The sequence below is a fragment of the Rhinopithecus bieti genome, unplaced genomic scaffold, assembly GCF_001698545.2.
Source record: "Rhinopithecus bieti isolate Rb0 unplaced genomic scaffold, ASM169854v2 scaffold_19737, whole genome shotgun sequence".
NCBI classification, from domain to species: domain Eukaryota; kingdom Metazoa; phylum Chordata; class Mammalia; order Primates; family Cercopithecidae; genus Rhinopithecus; species Rhinopithecus bieti.
This window is the reverse complement of record NW_016809683.1, coordinates 578,493-601,556: the sequence shown is the minus strand read 5'-3', so window position 1 is coordinate 601,556 and position 23,064 is coordinate 578,493. Positions and strand designations below refer to the sequence as shown.

The following is a 23,064-nucleotide window of genomic DNA, read 5'->3' as shown; positions in this document are numbered from 1 at the left end:
CCTCCCCCTTCCCCTTCCCCTCCCTCCCTCTCTGTTGCCCAGGCTGGAGTGTAGTGGTATCATCGTGGCTTACTGCAGCCTTGACCTCCTGGGTTCAAACGATCATTTCACCTTGGCCTCTCGAGTAGCTGGGACTATAGGCATGTGGCACCACACCTGGCTAATTTAATTTGGTACAATCTTTTTTGTAGAGATGAGGTCTCATGTTGTAGCCCAGGCTGGTCTTGAACTCCTGGGCTTAAGAGATCGTCCAGCTCAGCCTCCCCAAGTGCTGGGATTACAGGTGTGACCCACCGTGCTTGGCCATTGATTGTCTTAAGCACAGATCCCATCATTCCTGCTCGGGAATCTCAAGTGGCTCCCTAGGGGCCGTGGAAAGAAGTTCAAATTCTCCTTCACTGAGCATTCAAGTCCTGTCCCAGTCCCATTATCTGAGTGTTCTCTGTACCTTTTCTTCTAGAAGGAGCGGTTGGTTGCCACACCCTGGTTCCAGGCCTTTCATTTTTTTCTAGTGGTTCTTTCTGCCAGGAATGACTTCTCTGTCCTTCTCACTCTTTTGAAATTGTGCCATCCTCTGGCTCAGCTTATTTTTCCCTGAGAGTCATGTGTCCCTGGCTCCCGACTTATTCATGTTTGTGGTGTTTGTGTCTGCCAGACTGTCCCGTACACTCTCTTAAGGCCCCTCAAGAGCAGGGGCCCGTGTCCTGTCCACGTCTGCATCCCCATTCTCCAGCCCTGGACCTGGCCTAGCCATGTACCCCAGTCAGTAGGCGCCTTGTGGACTGTAGTGAATGGCAAGAGGTAGAGAAAAGGTAAAGCAATAGCTGTCTTCCCTGTATCATTTGGCACCAGAGATATTTACATGAAATCTCCCTAGGCCTTGGAACTTGGAGGAACAATACACTGCACATCAGACAAGGCAGGTCCCTTCAACACTAAGGAATACCGAAGTGCATTTGCCAGTGTTGGTTCTTGTGAAATGCTTATGAGTATTTGCTTAAGCAGAATGGAAATGTGAGGCCTGCCTGCTTACATCGTCCGTTTCCAGAATGAAAATCAGAAGAACGAAGATGGAAATACTCCAAGGCAGGGCTTCATAGGTAGCCTCATGGATGTGATTAAGGGCTGATTTAACATTCAGAAGAAAAACATAAAAATCAGCCTTCCTGAAGCTGTAGTCTGACCCTGGGAAGAAGGTATATCCTCAGGAAAGATAAATTTGCATTAAAGATCTCTTTGGCAATGCATTGTTGAAAGAGGTTAATATTGGAAGTGGAAATTTTTGATTACTTCTCCATTCTTTCTCCCCATTTGGTTCCGTACCTGTGTCACCCCAGAGAGAGCTCTATGCTAGAAGTAATGTCCACACCACCTGCCTGCCTGTGGCTCAATTAAACTTGAGTTCCTGCCCTTTTAAAGCACAGTCCAGATTGTGTGGAACAGTACCAAGGGTAGAAATTAAGAAAACTCGTTGGGATGCAGATCAATGGACTTCACTTCCCCAAGCCAAGGAAGATGACTCTGGAGGAAAAGATAAAGATGACCACAGTGCATTTGCAGGTCATCTTTTGTGCCTGTGCTCGATTGAAACATCCTTGGAGCCTTTCAGTGAGGGAAGGGTCCTCTCTGAAGTGCTTACCTTAAACTGGGGTTTCCCAGTCTGAGCCTTGTTGTCATTTGGGACATTATCCTTCTTTGTTGTGGGACTGTCCTCTGCCTGGTAAGATGTTTATTAGCATTCCTGACCTTGACCCACCCAATGCTAGTAGCATCCCACCCTCCTGAGTCTTTTTTTTTTTTTTAAAACAGTGACTTGTTCTGTTGCCCAGGCTGGAGTGCAGTGGCATGATCTTGGGTCACTGCAACGTCTGCCTCCCGGGTTCAAGTGATTCTCCTGCCTCAGCCTCCTGAGTCGCTGGGATTACAGGTGCGCACCACCACAATTTTTATATTTTTTAGTAGAGATGGGGTTGCATCATGTTGGCCAGGCTGGTCTTGAACTCCTGACCTCAGGTGATCTGCCCGCCTCAGCCTCCCAAAGTGCTGGGATTACAGGCATGAGCCACTGTGCCTGGCCAAGCCCCCAGTCTTAATAATCAAAATTGTCTCCACATTGCCAAATGTCCCCTGGGGGTAAATTACCCCCTATTGAGAACCACTGACTTAGAGGCTCCCCATGGGGAAAGGCAGAGTTGGTGTGGGAAAGTCTAGCAGTTAAAAGAGGCAGCAAGTGGAAAGGCAGAGAAGTGTGAGGCCACATAGCAGCTTTGCCCATGTGGTGTTCCTGGATTAGAAGGCGTGATTTGGACCATGCCAGGGTATGAAGCTGGAAAGGCGAGGTTGACAGGGATCAGATTTTGGAAGCTTTTGCTACCATGTTGAGAGAAGCACATTCAATTTGAAGCCAGAAATCTTGGGGTTATTCCCAGCATCTCTCTTACAGCTGTGGGACCTAAGCCACTTAACTTCTTTGAACCTCAGTGCCCTTCTCTGTTAAGTGCAGTCGCACAGATGGATTGTAAAAGCTGAGTGAATTAAGGCCATGAGAAAGTGTCAGTGTGGTACCTGGGTATCCTAGTTGCCCAATAAATGTTTTCTTCTTTCCAAAGCACTGTCACATCCAGTTAAATCCGGTTCTCTGTAGTTCTGCTGCCACTAACTCCTACTGCTATTTATCCAGCCTGTATTACGGCAAAGCTTCCCGGGCTCTCTGCCTCAACTCCATTCTCAAACAGTGTGATGTAAAGGTTTGGAAAATACTGACACCTGCACAGTCCAGTACCGTGGCCACTAGCCCATGTGGCTCTTAAGCACTTGAAACGTGGCTACTTCCAACTGAGATGTGCTGTCAGTGATAAGATAAGATGTGTTCTGTGAAGACTGAGATGAGAAAAAGAACTAAAGCATCTCATTAGTGGTGCTTTGTATTAATTACGTGTTAACAGGCTAATATATTAAGCATACTAGGTTAAATAAAATATTAAGATTAATGTCTGGCTGGGTGTGGTGACTGACGCCTGTAATCCCATCACTTTGGGAGGCCAAGGCGAATGGATCACCTGAGGTCAGGAGTTTGAGACCAGCCTTGCCAACATGGTGAAACCCCATCTCTACTAAAAATAGAAAAATTAGCCGGATGTGTTGGCACGCGCCTGTAATCCCAGCTACTTGGGAGGCTGAGTCAGGAGAATTGCTTGAACCCGGGAGGTAGAGCTTGCAGTGAGCCGAGATCATGCCACTTCACTCCAGCCTGGGCCACAGAGCAAGACTCTGTCTCAAAAAAAGAAAAATCAAAAGCTTATTATCTCCTATTTTTTTAACCCTTTTTTTAAGTCGACTATGGAGAACGAGGTAAGTTTTGTAAGAATGGCCATTGTCTTATCCAGGGAAGCCTATGAACTCTTAGGAGAGAATCATTTCCTGGTGCTAAATTTTGAGACATAATTTGTTTCATAGGGATGGTCTCTTTTGAAAAATGGATATGATTCCTTCAAAAAGAGCAGTAACATATTGAATAATGTGTTTGGAGGAGTTCCTCCTGCCTTCTGGTATATGTAAGAGTATTCTTTCCTTTTTCAATACTTCTTCCTTTTCCAAGATACACAGCCTTGAGGCAGAATCAGAGCACATCCTCCCCACCTCACACCTGATTTGTGGTTATCAAAGGAAGGAAACAGTAGTGTCTGTACTGTCCTTAGATTTTGATTAGTCGAGCAGCTATAGTCAATCAATTTATTTTAGTCATATTAATACTACATAGCATCTCATATTGTGTTATAATCGCATTTTGGATTTCATTTGATCTCTTCCAATCCTTGGAACAACCACGAGTGCCTGATATTGCCATGGGCTTTCCCAGAAAATTGATGGGAGGCTCCAGGATAACGAATCAGTTGCCAGGCTCCTGCAGCTTGTGTCTGCAGAGCTGATGGTTGAGGCCAGGTTTCCTGACTCCCAGAGCTTTGTAAATGCTGTGAGGCCCATGTGAAATGCAAACTGTGCATTGGAGTTTGCTTGTCTTATAAGAGAGACAAGATGGGCAAAACTCAGGTGACAAGTAATGTGTCTTGACTGCAGAGCTGTATGAAAATGGGTGGTTGAGGACTGTTTGGATGCCTCAGGGGGGACCACTGCCCTGATCTGTGACGTCACAGTGGTTCCGAGGGCAAATGTGCATGTTTCTCTGTAGCCAGAGAATTTGACTTCACAGCAGGATGAAGACAAACTGAGTTGGCAGGAGTGGACCCTTGTGGTCCTTTCAACATCGTGAACTCGAAGTTTTCAGTGTTTGTTTGAGAGCATATTGCATGCGGCCTTTAAATTAGAGTTTACACGATGAATTTTTTAATAGTGCCTCCAAGGCCAAGTGCCATTAAGGAGTGCCAGTTTGACAGGCCACAGGATCACCTTCAGGGAGGAAATTCTACAGAGACCCTTGCGTGGCCCTGGACCCAGAGGAGGCACCAGTTGCTCCCTGTGTTATCATTCCCATGGAGCAGGGAGACCGGAGAGAAAGTTACCAAAATGAACTTTGCAAATGACCTCACATGTACGAGAGGGTGTCTGAGGGGCAGTACTTCATTGCCACAGGGACCTCTGTGGGATGCTGCATGGATTTCATTTCTCATGTTACAGATGTTGTATGGTCAGACAGCTAGTTTCTGGACCTTTGTTTTAAAGGGTTTATTGGAGCAGTACGAGAGTGACTGCAGGCTGCCTGATGGTGGAACATTTGTTCATTTATTCATTAGTTCATTCATTCATTCTGCAGATACTCCCTGAGTGCTTCCCCTGTGTCTGAGTATACCTTGAATATAAAGTAGTCATGGTTTGTGCCCAAGTAGAAATTAAAATCTAGCGGGCGCAGCAGCTATTAAGCAAGTAATCAATCAAATAATTGTTTAATTTAGAAATCTGATGAGTACTATGAACGAAACGACCACAGCATGGTGATGGACAAAGTTGGGGAGGGGGCTACTGAGGCATAGGATTGTCTGGGAAGAGTTCTCTGAGTCAACAGCATTCAAGGTCTAGTCTAGAGGGATAAGGATGCAGTCCAGCAAAGAGCCCAACATAAGCATTTCAGGCACAGGGAGCACACTCGCAAAGACGCTGAGGCATATTCCAGAAGTGAAAGGGTCAGTGTGGCTGGAGTAGAGCAGAGAAGAGTGGCCAGAGACGAGGTCGGAGAGATCGAGGTCAAGCCAGGTGCTTCTAGGTGGAGCAAAGAGTTTGGATTTAAGAGTTGATGAGAAACACTGAGTAATTTCCATTTTTTTTTTTTGGAGACAGAGTCTCGCTCTGTCGTCCAGGCTGGAGTGCAGTGGCGCGATCTTGGCTCACTGCAAGCTCCACCTCCCACGTTCACGCCATTCTTCTGCCTAAGCCTCTCGAGTAGCTGGGACTATAGGCGCCCACCACACGCCTGGCTAATTTTTTTGTATTTTTAGTAGAGACAGGATTTCACTGTGTTAGCCAGGATGGTCTCGATCTCCTGACCTCGTGATTCGCCCACTTCGGCCTTCCAAAGTGCTGGGATTACAGGTGTGAGCCACCGCACCCAGCCAACATGGAGTAATTTCAAGCGGAGTTTGAATGAGGCTGCTAATGCAGAAGCCATGGGCATGGGGCGCAATGGTAGCTTCGATTCATATAGTGGCAGGAGAAATGGAGAGAGGAAGATGTATCCGAGGCATGGAATAGCAGAAATTTGCCTGAATTGGAGGATGCGTGGATTGCTCAAGATGAGCTGTTTGAGTGAGGAATTGAGAATGGCTCCTATATATGTGGCTTGAGCAATGGAGTCAATGATACTGTCCTTTCTGAGCAGGTTCGGAGGAGGAAATCAGGAGTTGAGGTCTGAGATGCATGCGGATTTATCCAGTGGGTATATAGGAAGAAGGTCATTGTACACATGGACCTGGAGCTAAGAAGAGAGGCCAGAGCTACAGGGAGGAATATGGGAGTCGTCAGCCTGGAGATTGTTTTGCAAGCTGTTGGCATGGGGGTTTTCAACTAGGGAGAAATAGAAAGTGTGGACCCCACATTGAATTCTGGAATACTCCTGAAATTTATCATTCAAGACGGAAGAGGTTTGAGGAAAAAATCTATGAAATAAGTATCTCAGAGGTTGGGGAAGTGAGCTTACTAGAGAAAGGCAGTAGCATTTCTGAGCAGTTGACTGCCCATTTGAAATCAGAAATGATTAACTGAAACATATCTGCCAGCCTGCTAGTGTGATTTCCTACCCCGTTTGGCTTCACACGTAAAGCTGTGAAGAGCAAGGAAAGTTGCATTCATCTGAAGCATCGGATTTTCCCAGGCTAGTGCGGTCTGAAACAAAAAGGGCCAAGGGAGGGGTGAGTGCTTACAGAAGGGGTTTATAGTAACGAACCGTGGCAGCATCTACACTGAACAAGAGAGAATACAAAAAACAAACAAACAAACAAAAAAACTAGACCTGGATAGAGAGTGTGATAAAGAAGGGCAGTGGATTGGGGGTCATGATGACAGTAAAGAATATCTGTGCAATTGTAGCCCTAGAGGGCTGGCAGTGGGACTGTGGGGGATTGTGGGGGATATTGACATTTGAAACTATGCAGGTTGCGCTGCTTTGGGTGACAAGGCCTAGAATGTGAACGTGGTTTATGTGAAGTGGCAGATATTTTGAATGGGCATTTTCATCACGGAAGTGAGTGGAGAGGAGGAAGAGTGTGAGAATGGTCTTGGGGAGATTACAGTTATCGAGAATGGGAGGAGTAAATGACCTCCCCTTATGGATTATGGGTGATTGCTTGTGTGTGATATGGGGGATTGTATGTGCACACACATACACATATATATATATTTTTCATCTGCAATAGCAATATAGGATGTTGCCTTTCACCTTTTTTTTTTTTTCTTTTTTAGAGATAGGGTCTCACTCTGTTGCCCAGGCTGGAGTGCAGTGGTGTGATTTTTAGCTCACTGCAACCTTAGACTCTTTGCTGAAGTGATCATCCTCCCTCAGCCTCTGGAGTAGCTGTGACTACAGGCAGATGCCGCCATGCCCAGCTAACGTCTTTACATTTTCTTAGAGATGGAAGGTCTCTCTGTGTTGCCCAGGCTGGTCTTGAACTCCTGGCCTCAAGCAGTTCTTCCCCCTTTGCCCTCCCAAATGTTGGGATTATAGACATGAGCCACTTTGCCTGGCATGTCTTTCACCTTTTAAGTTCAGGGAACAGTTTGTCCTGGCCACACATATGTTATCAGTGCAATGCTTTATGAAGCGTTAGAAATGAGCTGAAGACTTTCTTAAATAATGAAACATAAACATGACATTATTTTAGTATCTTCAAATAAATGATCTGAGGATGTGTTACACGTTTTAACATCAACACTTAAGTTGTAATTTGTACGTTTGCATTGGCTATATATGCAAAAAGATTATTAGCTACAGTGAGATGGATACCTTAATATCTATATTGTTCTACCTTGCTAATGCCATATAATAACTTGCATTTTAAAGTACATTTGTGCATTTTGTGTATTATGTTCTATGGTTGCTTTTGGGTTTTCCATACAGATTATTTTTGCTGATATTAAATGGAAATTGTAGGCCTGAAATATGCTGTTCTTATGTGAACTAAATTACTGTAACCTATTGGCTTAAAAACGTGAATGAGAGCCGTGACCAGTAGTTGCCAAGGACAGGACGATGGTGAGCCACAGTGGGAACAGGCATCTTCATAAGAGAGAGTGGCAGGAGGATCCAGTAGAGACAACTGGAAGCCAGAAGGACAGAGACCTGTTTCCTATCCCTTAGTTGGGTACATGCTTTGCAAGAGGGGAGCAGATCTTTCTTTTAGGGGAAGCAGTGATTTAGGGGACAGCTCCATTTTCACATAAAAGCAAGAGGTAGAATGACGTGAGAGGAAGCAAGTTGGATATAAAGAGGAGTTTTCTGATCTCATAGTAGAAGTTCATGGCATTCCACAGATGGGCTTGGAGGGGAAGGGTGGGCTGAGGGGTGTTGTGTGATTGGAGTAGTTTGTATGGTAATGAATATCCAGGGAGATTGCTGCCGTGATGGAGACAGTCATTGATCCATTCAATAAATATTTATTGATCAGCTTCTTTTCTATATGCTAGATACTGTGCCAGTAATGAACAAGGCAGCAGTGGGCAGAATGGACAAGTCCCTGCCCTTGTGACATTGATGGTCTGATAGGGGAGATAGACCGTAAAGGAAACAATACGAGAATTTGAGTGCCAGGGTTTCCAACCACTAAGTCAGCGTCTTTAGCCTCTCTTAGTCTCAGTTTTCCCTTTGGTACGGTGGGTGTAATGAAGTGGGTGGTGCTGGTGCCATTCAGTCAGTATTCACGTGTGGGAGAAGTTTTTGATGAGAAGTCCAGCACATCATCAGAGCCAACCCTAGTCCATAGATGTTTTTGTTTAGTTAGAAAAGGCACGTGTTTAGAAACTCTGCTTTCGTGTCTCAGAAAGCTGTTGTAACAAATTTGCAATCAAGGAAGTCTAGGATGTGAACAGTTTGCCCTACTGCCCTGGCGGATTCCTGCTCTGGTGAAGCGAGGAGCGGAGAGGAGAAGGGGTGGCCAGCTCTGTTTATTAACCAGTTATTTACTAAGTGCTTTAGTACAGGCTTCTCAGACAGTCATGTATACATGAATCACCTGAGATCTTGTTAAAATGCCAATTCTGATTCAGTGAGGCTAGGGTGAGACCTGAGATTCTGCGTGTCTGAAAAGATCAGCTGATGCTGATGGCTGTTGGTTCAAGGACCAACACCTTTGAGTAGAGGTGGGTTAGTGTAAACATTCCGTGGTCTTAGATGCTGGTCTCAGGGAGAGACTTGAAACTAACCCTAGATCCTTTGCCCTGAAGGAGTTTTAGTCCAATGAAGAGAGATTAAGTAATGCCTAGGAAATGACTAGAAGATAATTAAGTGATTAGGAGTGTGCTGCTGACTCCTGTTGGAGTTGAGAAGCAAAAAGGGAGAGCCTTCAGGGCTAGACTTGACAGAGAGGTCCTATAGAAGCAGTGAAGACTTGATTCTACTGAGGCTCCAGAGAGGAGGAAAGACGTCCAGGATATAGTAGGCAGGGCAGGAGACTGTGTGTGTGTGTGTGTGTGTGTGTGTGTGTGTGTGTGTGTGTGTGTGTCTGGAGTGTGTGTGTGTGTCTGTGTGTGTGTATGTGCACAGGAGAGTGTGGCCTGGGTAAAGGTGTGCATTGGGAAAATAATAATGGCAGTAATACAAATAATGATAATAAAGCTAACATCTTTCAACTATCCATCTGCCATAGGACTGTTTTTTTTTGTTGTTGTTGTTTGTTTGTTTTTTTGAGACGGAGTCACGCTCTGTCGCCCAGGCTGGAGTGCAGCAGTGTGATCCTGGCTCACTGCAAGCTCCGCCTCCCGGGTTCATGCCATTCTCCTGCCTCAGCCTCCTGAGTAGCTGGGACTACAGACTCCTGCCACCACACCTGGCTAATTTTTTGTATTTTTAGTAGAGATGGGGTTTCACTGTGTTAGCCAGAATGGTCTTGATCTCCTGACCTTGTGATTCACCTGCCTCGGCCTCCGAAAGTGTTGGGATTACAGGCGTCAGCCACTGCGCCCGGCCTATAGGACCTGTTTTATAACAAAACCTCGGTGATGTCCAGCTCTTTCTCTTTCAGGTGCTGGGACAGCACCTTGTAAGAAAGGTTCACTGAAGATGAGTGACAATATGAGAGTGGCAGGATTCAGGCAATCTTCTAGTTAGAATCAGTGGTCCAAATCCTCCAACTGTTGTATACACCTAGGATCAGTTTGGGATCCTAAGCAACTCTGAAGGGTTTGAGTCATTTTGTTCCCCATATATATGTGTGTTTGTGTGTATGTGTGTATATATATTTTTTCTTAGATTTTTATTCCTTCTTCATGTGCAGTGTTTCTAGACAATCCACACATCTCGAACACCCATGAAAAATTATTTCTAACATCCATGATGCTAATTAAAAGACAGCCTCTGGTGCTGACAAGAGATAGCTGGAGTACACGCTTGAAATGTAGGCTTCTGACTGGAGTCTCTCAAATGGTAACCAGCCATCCCTGGAGGGTGTATTCCCAATTAGGACACAAGAGATGTTAACTCACTGCACTGAACTTGTAAATTAAAGCTTATATATATACACACACGTATATATACACATATATATATATTTTATACTGTCAGTGCTGAGGTATTTTGAATTGCAAGCAATATAATTAAGACGTAGAGATCAAAACTTTTAAATAACATTTATTTATGAGATGGAGTCTCGCTCTGTCTCCCAGGCTGGAGTGCAGTGGCAAGCTCTTAGCTCACTGTAACCTCCGCCTCCCGCGTTCAAGCGATTCTCCTGCCTTAGCCTCTCCAGTAGCTGGGATTACAGGCATGCACCACTGCGCCCAGCTGATTTATTTTTATTTTTATTTTTTTTTAGTAGAGACAGGGTTTCACCATGCTGCCCAGGCTGGTCTTGAACGCCTGATGTCAGGTGATCCACCTGCCTCAGCATCCCAAAGTGCTGAGATTACAGGTGTGAGCCACCGCGCCTGGCCAATTTTTAAATAACTTTTAAATTATAAAAGCAATGCTGGCCGGGCACAGTGACTCACACCTGTAATCCCAGCACTTTGGAAAGCCAAGGCGGGCGGATCATGAGGTCAGGAGATCGAGACCATCCTGGCTAACACGGTGAAACCCCGTCTCTACTAAAAATACAGAAAATTAGCCGGGTGTTGTGGTGGACACCTGTAGTCCCAGCTACTCGGGAGGCTGAGGCAGGAGAATGGCATGAACCCGGGAGGTGGAGCTTGCAGTGAGCTGAGATCTTGCCACTGCGCTCCAGCCTGGGCGACAGAGAGAGACTCTGTCGCAAAAAAAAAGAAAAGCAATGTAGGCTTCTTGTATCAAATTTCAGGAAGTATATATATAATGTGTATATATACACATATATATAAATGTGTTGAAATTAGTCATATTCTATACCGAAAGATAATTTACAACATTTAAGCCTTTTTTTCGTGTATCGATATGTAGGTATTTGTACACATATATAAAATTTATTGCTTTGGACTGAAGGATATTTGTGATCACATTATATAATACATTTAGCTTTGAATTCTGTGTTTGTAGTTTAACAGATCAGCCAGGCATGGTGGCTCACACTTGTAATTCCAGCACTTTGGGAGACCAAGACAGGTGGATCACCTGAGGTCAGGAGTTTGAGACCAGCCTGGCTAACATGGTGAAACCCTGTCTCTACTAAAATACAAAAAATAGCTGGACGTGGTGGCAGGCGCCTGTAATCCCAGCTATTCAGGAGGCTGAGGCAGGAGAATCACATGAACCTGGGAGGCGGTGAGCTGAGATCATGCCATTGCACTCCAGCCTGTGCCACAAGAGTGAAACCCTGTCTCAAACAAAACAAACAGATCATGGTGATTTTTTTGGGTTCATACAATGTTCTTCATAAACGTAAATTTCGTTGGTTAAGACAGATGGGAGATGACAGATGGAGTACATGTTTAGGAGGAGGAGTTGGCCAGCATGGCCGAAGATTTGGATGTTGGAGTTGAGGGAGAGGTGTTTAGGGATGACTCTTAGACACCTGGGTTAACAGGTGGGGAGGTCTCCCTCGCACCAGGCAGCAGTAGGGAGAGAGCAGGTTAGAAGCTGGTTTTCCCAGTTAATTCACTGACACTTACCCATGTTTGGGATGTAATTTCCAGCCCACCTCCTGTTTCTTCCTTCCTTTCTTCTTGTGTTGATTTCTGTGTTGACTTCCTGGAGTAACTTCTGATATAGATTGAGATTTTCTTAAAATGTGTTTTAGTACACAGAGGTGTCATTTAAAAGTGAAATCCATGAAGGAGTATTTTTTACCTGCTGGGTTTAATTTCAGATGCCTGTGTTATCATAAAAGGGAAACCACCATAGATTCTGTTTTAAAACTGTTTTAAAACTTTGTACAAATTGTATGTATTGATATTAACTTCTGCAGATGGAGAGAGGAAAAGAGAAAAGTAAGTGTTTTATTAAAGAGTTTTTTTCCCCAGTGTTATTTGAATATTATTAATACCAAATGAGTTCAGTTCCTATCCTCCTCCCTTCCTTTACAATTTGTCTATAGCTTTTTTTTTTGAGATGGAGTTTTGCTCTTATTGCCCAGGCTGGAGTGCAATTGTGTGATCTCGGCTCACTGCAATCTCCACCTCCCAGGTTCAAATGATTCTCCTGCCTCCGCCTCCCGAGTCGCTGGGATTACAGGTGCGCACCACCACAATTTTATATTTTTTAGTAGAGATGGGGTTTCATCATGTTGGCCAGGCTGGTCTTGAACTCCTGACCTCAGGTGATCCGTCTGCCTCAGCATGCCAAAGTGCTGGGATTACAGGTGTTAGCCACTGGGCCCAACCCTAGTCTGTAGCTTTTAATGTCTTTCTTTTGTACTTTTTTCTGGAATAAGAGTGAACAGTTATGATATATTTGACCCTGGGAAAGAAATAATCATAATATTCAATAGGAAGGATTTGGTTTAAAGCAAAAGGAAAACGCCCTCTGGCAAGAGTTCTCTTAGGATCAATTGCTGAGGGAGAGCAGAGCCTGAGGTGCTTTCGCCTCTTACTAGTAGTGTGTAATCCTTGGCCAGGTAATTAATCTCTCTAGGCCTTAATTTTCTCATCCATACAGTGGGGACTGGAAATAGTGTTTATCTCATAGGTTATTTTGAGAATTACATAAACAGTTATTTGCAAAAAATACAGAAAAGTGCTTGACATAGAAGTGCTGCTTACTGCTAGTTGCCTTGACTTATTGCTGTAAGTAAACTGTGAAAACAAAATTGCGATTTGAATGTTGTGATACAGTCAGCCCTTCATATCAGAGGCTTTCACATTCACAGATTCAACCAACTGCAATTGAAAATCTTCAGGAAAAGGCCGGGCGCGGTGGCTCACGCCTATAATCCGAGCACTTTGGGAGGCAAGGCGGGCGGATCACAAGGTCAGGAGTTCGAGACCACGATGAAACCCCGTCTCTACTAAAATACAAAATTAGCCGGGCGTGGTGGCGGGCGCCTGTAGTCCCAGCAACTTGGGAGGCTGAGGCAGGAGATTGGTGTGAACCCGGGAGGCAGAGCTTGCAGTGAGCCGAGATGGCACTGCTACACTCCAGCCTGGGTGATAGAGCGAGACTCTGTCTCAAAAAAAAAAAAGAAAGAAAATTTACAGGAAAAAACGGATGGTTGCATCTATACTGAACATGTGCAGACTTTTTTGTCATTCTCTAAACAATACAGTATAACTATGTCTCATTCACATTGCATTCAACGTTTTTTTGTTAAGTTTTTTAAAAATGTATTATTATTATTACTATTTTGAGATGGAGTCTTGCTCTGTTGCCCAGGCTGGAGTGCGGTGGCACAATCTCGGCTCACTGTAACCTCCATCTCCCGGGTTCAAGTGATTCTCCTGCCTCAGCTTCCCGAGTAGCTGGGATTACAGGTGCACGCCACCACACCTGGCTAATTTTTGCATTTTTAGTAGAGACAGGGTTTCTCCATGTTGGCCAGGCTGGTCTCAAACTCCTGACCTCAGGTGATCCACCTGCCTTGGTCTCAAACTCCTGACCTCAGGTGATCTACCCACCTTAGCATTCCAGAGTGCTGGGATTACAGGCATGAGCCACCGTACCCGGCCTGCATTAGGTATTATAAGTAATCTAGAGATGATTTAGAGTAAAATATATAGGAGGATAGGTGTAGGTTATATGCAAATACTATGCCCATTTATATGAGGGACTTGAGCCATCTGTGGATTTTGGTATCTGTGGGGGGTCCTGAACCCACCCCTCACAGATCCCTAGGGAGAATGGTAACTCTGGTAGGATAATTGAGTAGGTGGATCCTTCAGGTTTAAATCACCTATCTGGCCTATTGGGCAATACCTATTTTTTGGGATCTGTTTCCTACCCAACCCTGTGGGGGAAGTGAGGGAGTGGAGAAAGAGAAAAAACCTCATTAAAGGCCGGGTGTGGTGCCTCACGCCTATAATCCCAGCACTTTGGGAGGCTGAGGTGGATGGATCACAAGGTCAAAAGATTGAGACCATCTTGGCCAACATGGTGAAACCCCATCTCTACTGAAAATACAAAGATTAGCTGGATGTGGTGGCGTGTGCCTGTAATCCCAGCTACTCAGGAGGCTGAGGCAGGAGAATCGCTTAAACACGGGAGGCATAGGTTGCAATGAGCCAAGATCGCACCACTGTACTCTAGCCTGGCGACAGAGCAAGTCTCTGTCTCCAAAAAGGAAAAACAAACAAACAAACCTCATTAAGGCTGCTTTTCTGCCCTCCAGGAAGGAAGGATCGACCCTGAAATGTACTTAAAATATCTTTGGTAAGCACTTTGTCAAGGGCTCTCTCATTTGAGCCTCAAAGCAACCCTCCAAGATAAAGGGTATCATCTCAATTTATAGATGAATGAGGAAGTTTATCCAGAGACAGGGGACTTGTCAAGGTCACAGCCAGCCGAGTGCAGCATCTGGGCTTGAACCCACCTCTATCTGACTGCACAGCCCTCTTTTCCTGCACTTCCTTCTAAGAGATTCACGGGTCTTGGTGGTTCTCATTCTCTGTGACTAGTGGAATGTGTACGTAGGGTTTGTTTTCTATGCTTTAGAATGAACATTCCCTAGAGGGGACTTTTTTCAAGTCAGCATTCTCTGTTCAGAAGGATTTTGCTTTTTTCAGTTTTACTTTCTAGTCTACACCCTCCAGCCCTGTGGTCTTTCATCTGTTCCAAAAGAAGGCCATGTAGAAAACCGTGTCAGAGTGATTGCAGAAGCAGGCTCAGTGTTGACAGTTGTGATCGGCTCCGTTAGGTGTTTATTGTCGGCAACTCGCTGAACATAAACTCCTGAAGCTTGAGAGGGTGGCCTTTGGATAGAATCTGATTCCATGTATTCATTTAGCAGATGGTTGTCAGGCACCTGCAGCTGACAGGCAATATGCTAAGTCTTAAAGAATGCGAGGTGGATCTGATGGGGCGGGTACCCGTCTTCTGGAAGGTGGTGGGGAAAGGAGTCAGTTCAACCAGACCTTCGTCATGGCAGTATAAGGGTTACTCAAGAGGCAGGGATGCATTTGGGAATATAGATGGGGAGAACCAAGCCAGCTGTTTTATAGACATCTGTTCCTTGGGAATCTGAGGCCTTTTATAGCTGTGTGCAATGGGTGAGTTCTGCTCTGTTACGGAGGCACCATGTGGGTTTATCTTTCTTTCCACCTATAGTCAGCGTGACACCTATGTTAGGAGGTGGGTAGAGATGAGGTCTTAGAGTCCATTGGTTTTTTAACTCCTTTGTAGGTTTCATGATTCCCTGGCCAAATATTCAGGTGAAAGATCATGGGCTGTCCACCCTGTCTGCACTGACCTGCTCCCTCTTCCGGTGACACGTTCACGGCCACTCTGCTGCCATGGTCTGAGGAAATGCCCTCCCCAGGCTATCCGTTTGTTCTTATCCCTTCTCTGCATGTTTTAATGGTTTCTGTGATTCTCTGGACCTCTTCTTCCGTGCTGAAGGTGGAAGCTATGAAGACAGTCCCTAGTGAGTGTGTTCAGTTGTGATTAGGGTACAGTCCCATGCAGATGGAGGTGGTGGCCTCTCCCATCTCCTTGCCTTGGCATGTGCTCTTTAGTCCATACCAGTGCCTTTCTCAGTTCTCCTCTGCCCAGAATGCTGGAACTGCTCTGCCATCCTGACCACATACAAGGCAGTCAGTACCTTTATCTGCCTTTCCAGAGTGGTCCATGCAGATCTCAGCTTGGGGTTCTCATAGATCTTTTCTGTTGGGCTATCTCATTAGACTGCACTTTTTGAATCCATCTTCTGTTATAGTATTCTTTTTTTTTTTTTTGAGATGGAGTCTCGCTCTGTCCCCCAGGCTGGAGTGCAGTGGCGCGATCTTGGCTCACTGCAACCTCCGCCTCCCAGATTCAAGCGATTCTCGTGCCTCTGCCTCCTGAGTAGCTGGGATTGCAGGCGTGCCACCATGCCCGGGTCATTTTTGTATTTTTAGTACAGACGGGGTTTTACCATGTTGACCAGCTGGTCTTGAACTCCTGATCTCATGTGATCCACTCATCTCAGCCTCTCAAAGTGCTGAGATTACAGGTGTAAGCCACCGCGGCCAGCCTGTTCTAGTCTTCTTTTGAAGCATAGCACGTGATTCGTACATGGTACATAATAGGTGCTAACTAAATGCTCCTTTAAGTATGTTAGTTCAGGTCTCAAAGTTAACCTGTACTATAAAGTGTGCATGTATGTGCGTGTGCATGTGTGTGTATGCATGTGTGTGAGAGAGAGATCTCACAGTTTTTGTCATTTACTTATTTATTTATTGTCTCAGTTGTGAAGACTGCAAGACTCTAGCATCATCTCTTGGGATGAAAGGTTAGCAGGAAGCCTAGATTGGTCAAAACCCTTTCAGGATCTATGAGATATTTCTCTTCCGTAACTTACATCCATCTGCAGTGCTAAGAACTCAGGCCTTCCTCTTTGCTCTTCCTTTCAGAAAGTATTATGAGGGAGGCCGAGGACTTCATGCTCCGGACAGAGAAGCGGCTCTGGGATTAGGGATTGCCACTTCCGAGAGGATGCTGGGAATCTGCAGGGGGAGACGGAAATTCTTGGCTGCCTCGTTGAGTCTTCTCTGCATCCCAGCCATCACCTGGATTTACCTGTTTTCTGGGAGCTTCGAAGGTAAGAGTGGAAGCCAAAGTGAGAGGGAAGGAGGGAAGAAAGGGAACATCAGCTGTCACAGAACCCTAGAAAAGAAACTCAAAGCCATCTATTGGGAATGTGGATTTCCAGTCACGGGAAGTGACTTGTCTAGGGTCACACGGGTAGTTGGCGGCAGTCAACAATGTGAGGAGAAAAAGGGAAAAACAAGCAAAATAAGGCATACCTTGATGCAGTGGGAGGGTAGTGGGTACAGAAATGTCAAATCAAGTCAATTACTTTGTCGATAATGGGGGAAAATGTTGGGCCCTAGAGAAATTACTGAGATATTCATGGAGCCATATGTTTCAAGAGTTGGTCCATCTATTCATTCGTTTATTCACCCATTCAACATCGTGGTGGTGGTGGTGATGGTGGTGTTTTTTGTTTGTTTGTGTGGGTTTTCTTGTTTTGTTTTATTTTGTTTTGTTTGAGACGGAGTCTCGCTCTGTCACCAGGCTGGAGTGCAGTGGTGTGATCATGGCTCTCTGCAACCCCCGCCTCTTGTGTTCAAGTGATTCTCCTTCCTCAGCCTCCCGAGTAGCTAGGACTACAGGTGCCTGCCACCAAACCCAGCTAATTCTTGTATTTTTCATAGAAACGGGATTTCACCATGTTGGCCAGGATGGTCTCGATCTCTTGACCTTGTGATCTGCCCACCTCGGCCTCCCAAAGTGCTGGGATTACAAGCGTGAGCCACTGCGACCGGCCGTGTGGTTGTTGTTACTGGATGCCTGCACTAAACTTGGTGCTGAGAATATGGAGATAACAGATCTGGAGATTCACAGGATAGTGGAGGAGACAGATAGGCTAACAAACCATCGCGGCACGTTGCGATCTGCGTTGTGATGGAGGAAGGCAGGGTGCTGTGGGAGAGGGTTGTTGGAGCTGTCAGGCCTGGGCTGGGGATGAAAGATGATCAGTTACATGACGGGCCGAGCACAGGGAGGCAACAAAAGATTTGCTCTCTCCAAAGAAATAAAAACAAATGATGATACCTGCTACTTTCCAGAAATCAGTGGGAACAGCAAGACTCGCCATTTTTCTAGCCAGCAATTTCAAATACAGTGCAATGTTTTGCCTATCAAACATGGTTTTCTAGGCTTCAGAGAGAGACGGAACGGCAGTGGTGAAGAGCTTACTGTATTTTTATTTACCCCCACACTTGAATTTAAGAATGAAGATCTCAAATGAAAATCTGTCTCAAGGAAGTCACAACTGTGTTTTTAAACATTTCCTTTATGCATAATTTTATTGGCAGCTCAAGGCTACCTTTTAATTAGGATCTCCACTTCACTTTCTGAGATTCGCCTTGAGTTAGCTAGACTGAATATAAACAAGGTGGAACTGGGTGCCTGCCTAGCAGGGAGGGCTCAGGATGCTTAGCCCAGGGCTGAGGCCGGGTGACACACCCCTGTCCCTGTTCCTGCCCCTGAGCTGCATCCCTGGAGCAGTCAGAATCTTCATCTAAGCAGGTAGATAAATTATGCCATGGCAGTGGATGGTAAGTTTGTGGAAAAGGGACTAAAGAGAGGGGAAGGGAAGTTGATGTTGGTCTTGATATAAGGAAACATTCTCCCAGAGATCATGGAAAAGCTCTTTTTATAAAAGAAGGCAGAGCTACCCATGCTAGTATAGGTTTAATAAGTAAAACATTGACTTTTAACTAAGCTGGTAATAATAATAATAATGGTATAACAATGACAGTGATGACAGACACTGTGATTCTGTCATCACAGTGATGACAACAGTACAAACGACTAGTATTTTGCATATTTCTACAGGCCAGGTATTGTTATAAGGACTTTTACATGTGTTCACTCTTTCTTCACAATGATTCTTTGTGGCAGGTACATTTAATAACACCTATTTTACAGATGGGGAGGATGAGGCAGATAAGCTTCAGTGATCTGCCCATGGCCCCAGAGGCGGTCAAGATGGAGCCCGGATTGGACTCAAGAGCTTGAGTTTTTAACTGCAATACCATGCTATAGATTGGGGCCTCAGTGAGTGATTAAACTTTGGTCAGGGATTTGACAGGGTGTCACACAGTCTGGGTGAGGAAAGTTGCAGAATTTTGATTTGTACTCTTTGGCAGAAAGCCAACCCAAATTGATTTTTGTTGAAAAGGGAATTTGATAGTTAATAGGATTTGTAAGTTCAGAGATAGGGCAGGCTTCAGGTAGAGTTGGATCCAGGGGCTTTGTAGCTAGATCTCTGTATCTCTGTCCCTTTGTTCTGTTTTGCTCTGCCTTGGTTTTTCTCAGGGTGACTATCTACGTGGAGGAAGTTTCAGGCTTGCATCCTGTCCTCACCAACCCCAGTAGAAAGAGGATTTTTTCCTTTTTCTAATTCTCTAATATTGCCTCTGTTGCCTGTGGTAACTCCTGAAATCAGTCACTGCGGTTATGGGAGGGTAGTGAGGGAGGCTGGTACTTTTTTGTTAACTTGAAGCCCTGTGCCTATTTCTGGTCACAGGACGATGGAGAGTTGCTTAAAACACGTGGGGTGAGATTGGGTGACTGGGATGGCCACCAAAGGCAAATGGCATAGTTTCCCAAAGAGAAGAGATTAGAAGTTGATCTGGATTATGGACAATTCATAACTGTCTGTGTTTATGGTTAGATGTGTTTATGGTCAGTTTGAAGGCAGCTTAGAACCATCATGACCAGTGGAGTGACTGCGATCACTAACTTTGAGCAATTTGACCAGACTGGCAGATGGATTATGGGAAACTGGAAAGATTGTGAAAATACTTTGAGGCAGCATGACAGACTGGGTGTAAAGGCTGTATCTATCAACATGATCCTTTAGAATGAGAATGAACCCCACGCTTGGGACCAAATCACAAGCAGCATTTAGTAGGGGCTGGGTGACGTGGGCATGTTAACACGGTATTTTAGCTAGGATGACAAAGGCAGCAGATTTCTGTTACTGAGTGTCAGTGTGCCTTAGGGCTGCTGCATTTGTGTTTGTGGACTCTACACTGTAAGGACAATCTAGATGAGGCAGCACACTTAGGAAAATCCAGGTGAGTGACAGAGCCTGTTCAAATCTGTTTATGTAAGAAACGGTGGGAAGAATTGAGGATGTTTACCTTGGAGAAGCAGAGGCTCAGGGTGTACATGCTCAGCTTCAGCAAACAGACAAAGGGCTGTCCCCTGAAAGAGACATTGGGATTGCTCTGGTGGCCCGGAACCTACGGAGGGACGTGGCAAGGAGCCAGATGTCAAGCTCCTCATAATGAGGACCATTCTGTCCAGAGCTGGAATGAGCTGCCCAGGGGGTAGTGAAACACCTGGCATGAGAGACGCAGAAACACAAGTCCAGTATCGTGAGAGGGAGCTGAGCGAGAGGGGCAGTTACACAAGGTGACCCAACTGACCCCTCCTGACCCAGAGATCCTGAGGCTCTGGGAAAGGCTGAGTATATCAGAACACAAAGGCAATAATACCTCCACGAAGCTCCCTGCCGGTTGCCGCAGACATCAGTGCATTTCCCAAAGGGCCCGCAGAGACATTATTTTCTCTGTAATTAAACATCACAACAATGTTACAATCCATTTATTGACACCTTTGAGTGTTTGGTTTTGTGGCAGGTGAAGCCATAAATAAGGGGCAGAGTTGCTGCCTGTATTCATGGAAATACTATTCATACTTTACATGGGTTTATTTATTTTTCGACTCTGTTTAATTTCAATGGATCTTCTGAGAGCAGAGCCAAGAACTCCTTCCGAGATGTGGATGCTCTCAGCATAGGGTTTTGGAGTTGGATTACACGCCACAGCGTGATATATTGAGAGAGCCCTGGAGGGGGTCAGCTGTCTCAGGATCTCCAGTCAGCTCAGCCAGAGGAGCTGGGTGATCTGGGGCACACTTGCTCTTCATGCTAGGCCTTCGTTTCTTCCAATGTGAAATGAAGTTGTCGCGTGTACGTAGCAGGGCGCTGACATTCTAACTACAAGCTTTTTTTTTTTTTTTTTTTTGAGACGGAGTCTCGCTCTGTCGCCCAGGCTGGAGTGCAGTGGTGCGATCTCAGCTCACTGCAACCTCCGCCTCCCGGGTTCACGCCGTTCTCCTGCCTCAGCCTCTCGAGTAGCTGGGACTACAGGCACCCACCAACATGCCCGGCTAATTTTTTGTATTTTCAGTAGAGATGGGGTTTCACTGTGTTAGCCAGGATGGTCTCGATCTCCTGACCTTGTGATCCACCTGCCTCGGCCTCCCAAACTGCTGGGATTACAGGCGTGAGTCACCGTGCCTGGCCTTCAAGCTTCTGATTCTAACATCTGATGTAAGTGAATTGAAAATGACCAGACTCTTCACCGATTAAGGGGAACTATGACACTAAGAGGGAGTCGGTTTATTGTGATTTGCTCCTGAGCGTGGAAGCAGGATCAATGCATAAATGTTATGGGGAGGCAGGCATTATCTCCCTGTAAGAAAAAACACCTGTTCCAGCAACTCAGTTGTCAGGCATGAAAGAGATGAGATTCCCATTCCTTGAGCCACCTTTCCAGGGCCCAGTGACCACTGGTAAAGGACGCTCATCAGGTGGTGTTTTTGTTAGTGCATTAACCCCTTAGTTCTCAAACCCAACTCCTTGTTTTTCTTTCTTTCCCAGTCCACCTTTCTTTCTCTGACACCTCAGTCAGCATTCCCAGCTCCACGCTGTTCAGGCCCTAAACTTGGGAGTAATCCTTGTCTCCCTTCATTCACTCCGTGTCTAGGATGCCACCTCTTGTTGAGTCTAAGCTTGGCCTTGTAGCTGCGTCGGTTGTTTCCCGGCTTTTACCACTGCTGTCGCCCTGGCTCTGCCATTCCTCCTTTGTGATTAGGACTAAACACAACAGCCCACTTTCTTGCAGGTCACCTTCGTTCTTCAGAGTCCTCAGAGCTAAATCACTGCACCTCTCTGCTCCTTCTCAGCCCCTCTGGCCCATCCCCTAACCCCCACCATCCTGCCTCCCATCATCTGGCATCCTCTGCCCAGCCATGCTGGATACCTGTAAGTCCTGGCGTACATCGCCCTCTGTGGGCTCTGCTCTTCCCACCTGCTCTTCCCACCTGCTCTTCCTGCTCCCTGACACCCTCTATTACTCGTTTCCTTCCTCTCCTTTGCCTGGCTGCCTTGATCCTTGGGTCTCAGCTGAAACACAATTAATGTCTCCTGACCCTTAACTAGCGGGCTTCCTCAGCTCCCATTTACCTAACTTCCTTGTATGTACCCTTAATACTCGGGGCTCTTTATTTTTCTTGTTTTTACAGTCTTTTGTTTTCACAACAGATTGACAAGCATTGGGAATGGAGGGAACAGGTCTCTTGAGCCTGCCCTTCCACCTCTAGCACCTACTGCAGTGCTGGGAGAAGATTTGGTCCCCAGATGTTTGTTGAATGAATGCGTGAACGAACACAGGCTCCCTCTTCTGGCTTGGAGTGCTCACAGGTCTCATCATTGCCTCCTGGATCCACTGTGGACTCGTTACCATGACTCTGGGGTCTTCCCCACTTATTTTTTCCTCAACCTATACTGTCTGTCTTCAGGGTATAATACTCTGTTGAACTCCCTGAGAAAACGACTTCTCTGGTTCTTAATTTTCATTCTTGTGTTCTCTCTGCCCACTATTCAGTTCTTTTTTTCCGTAACCCTCCCTCCCAGCCAACACCTTCGATGCCCATATTCAATGTCATTTTCCCCCTGGCCAGATCCCATGTGGAAACTTCTATGACCAGCACTCATCGAAAGATATTTTGCTTGTTTGCTGTCCTTCTAACCACTTACCTATGCGTTTCTTGAGAGAAGGAAGTGTTTTACTCATCGTTACACTCCCAGTGTCGAACTGAGCACTCACTCCTAATGTGTCCTTAGTGAATGTTTCCTGAGAAGGGCTCTGGTATTGAGGGATGCAGGAGCCACCGGTAGGGAAGGGCTCCTGGTGCTGCGAGCATCTGTGATTTTTGAGACCTGAGGACATGGTTCCTTTCGTTTGGTCGTGATGTTAATTCTAGGACGGGAATAAATCTGCTCAACTACAGCCCCATTAGAATTTAGAGCCTGCCTGTTATTTTCTATCAGAATCACCTTTTCTCAGAGCCCAGTGGGTTTTATTGTGGGATGTGGTTCTTCTTTTCTGTCCATCAAGGAGATGCGTTCAGCTATTAGACACTTATCAGCATGTGGAAAAAGGGTGCTTTTCCGCCATTCAGAAAACTCTTCACACATGCTGCCCTCTGATAATTCATAACCAGTT

At 45.7% G+C, this 23,064-nt stretch overlaps 1 protein-coding gene across 5 annotated transcripts in view; it reads left to right on the top strand.

Moving 5' to 3' along the window:
• LARGE1 (LARGE xylosyl- and glucuronyltransferase 1) overlaps positions 1 to 23,064 on the top strand; it is a 653,148-nt gene that overhangs the window by 148,460 nt on the left and 481,624 nt on the right. For all 5 annotated transcript variants that reach the window (XM_017890120.1, XM_017890121.1, XM_017890123.1 and 2 more), the window contains one exon: positions 16,609 to 16,796. In XM_017890120.1, coding sequence (XP_017745609.1) covers positions 16,691 to 16,796 — 106 coding nt within the window. In that variant the 5' untranslated portion in view covers positions 16,609 to 16,690. The remainder of the gene's footprint in view (positions 1 to 16,608; positions 16,797 to 23,064) is intronic.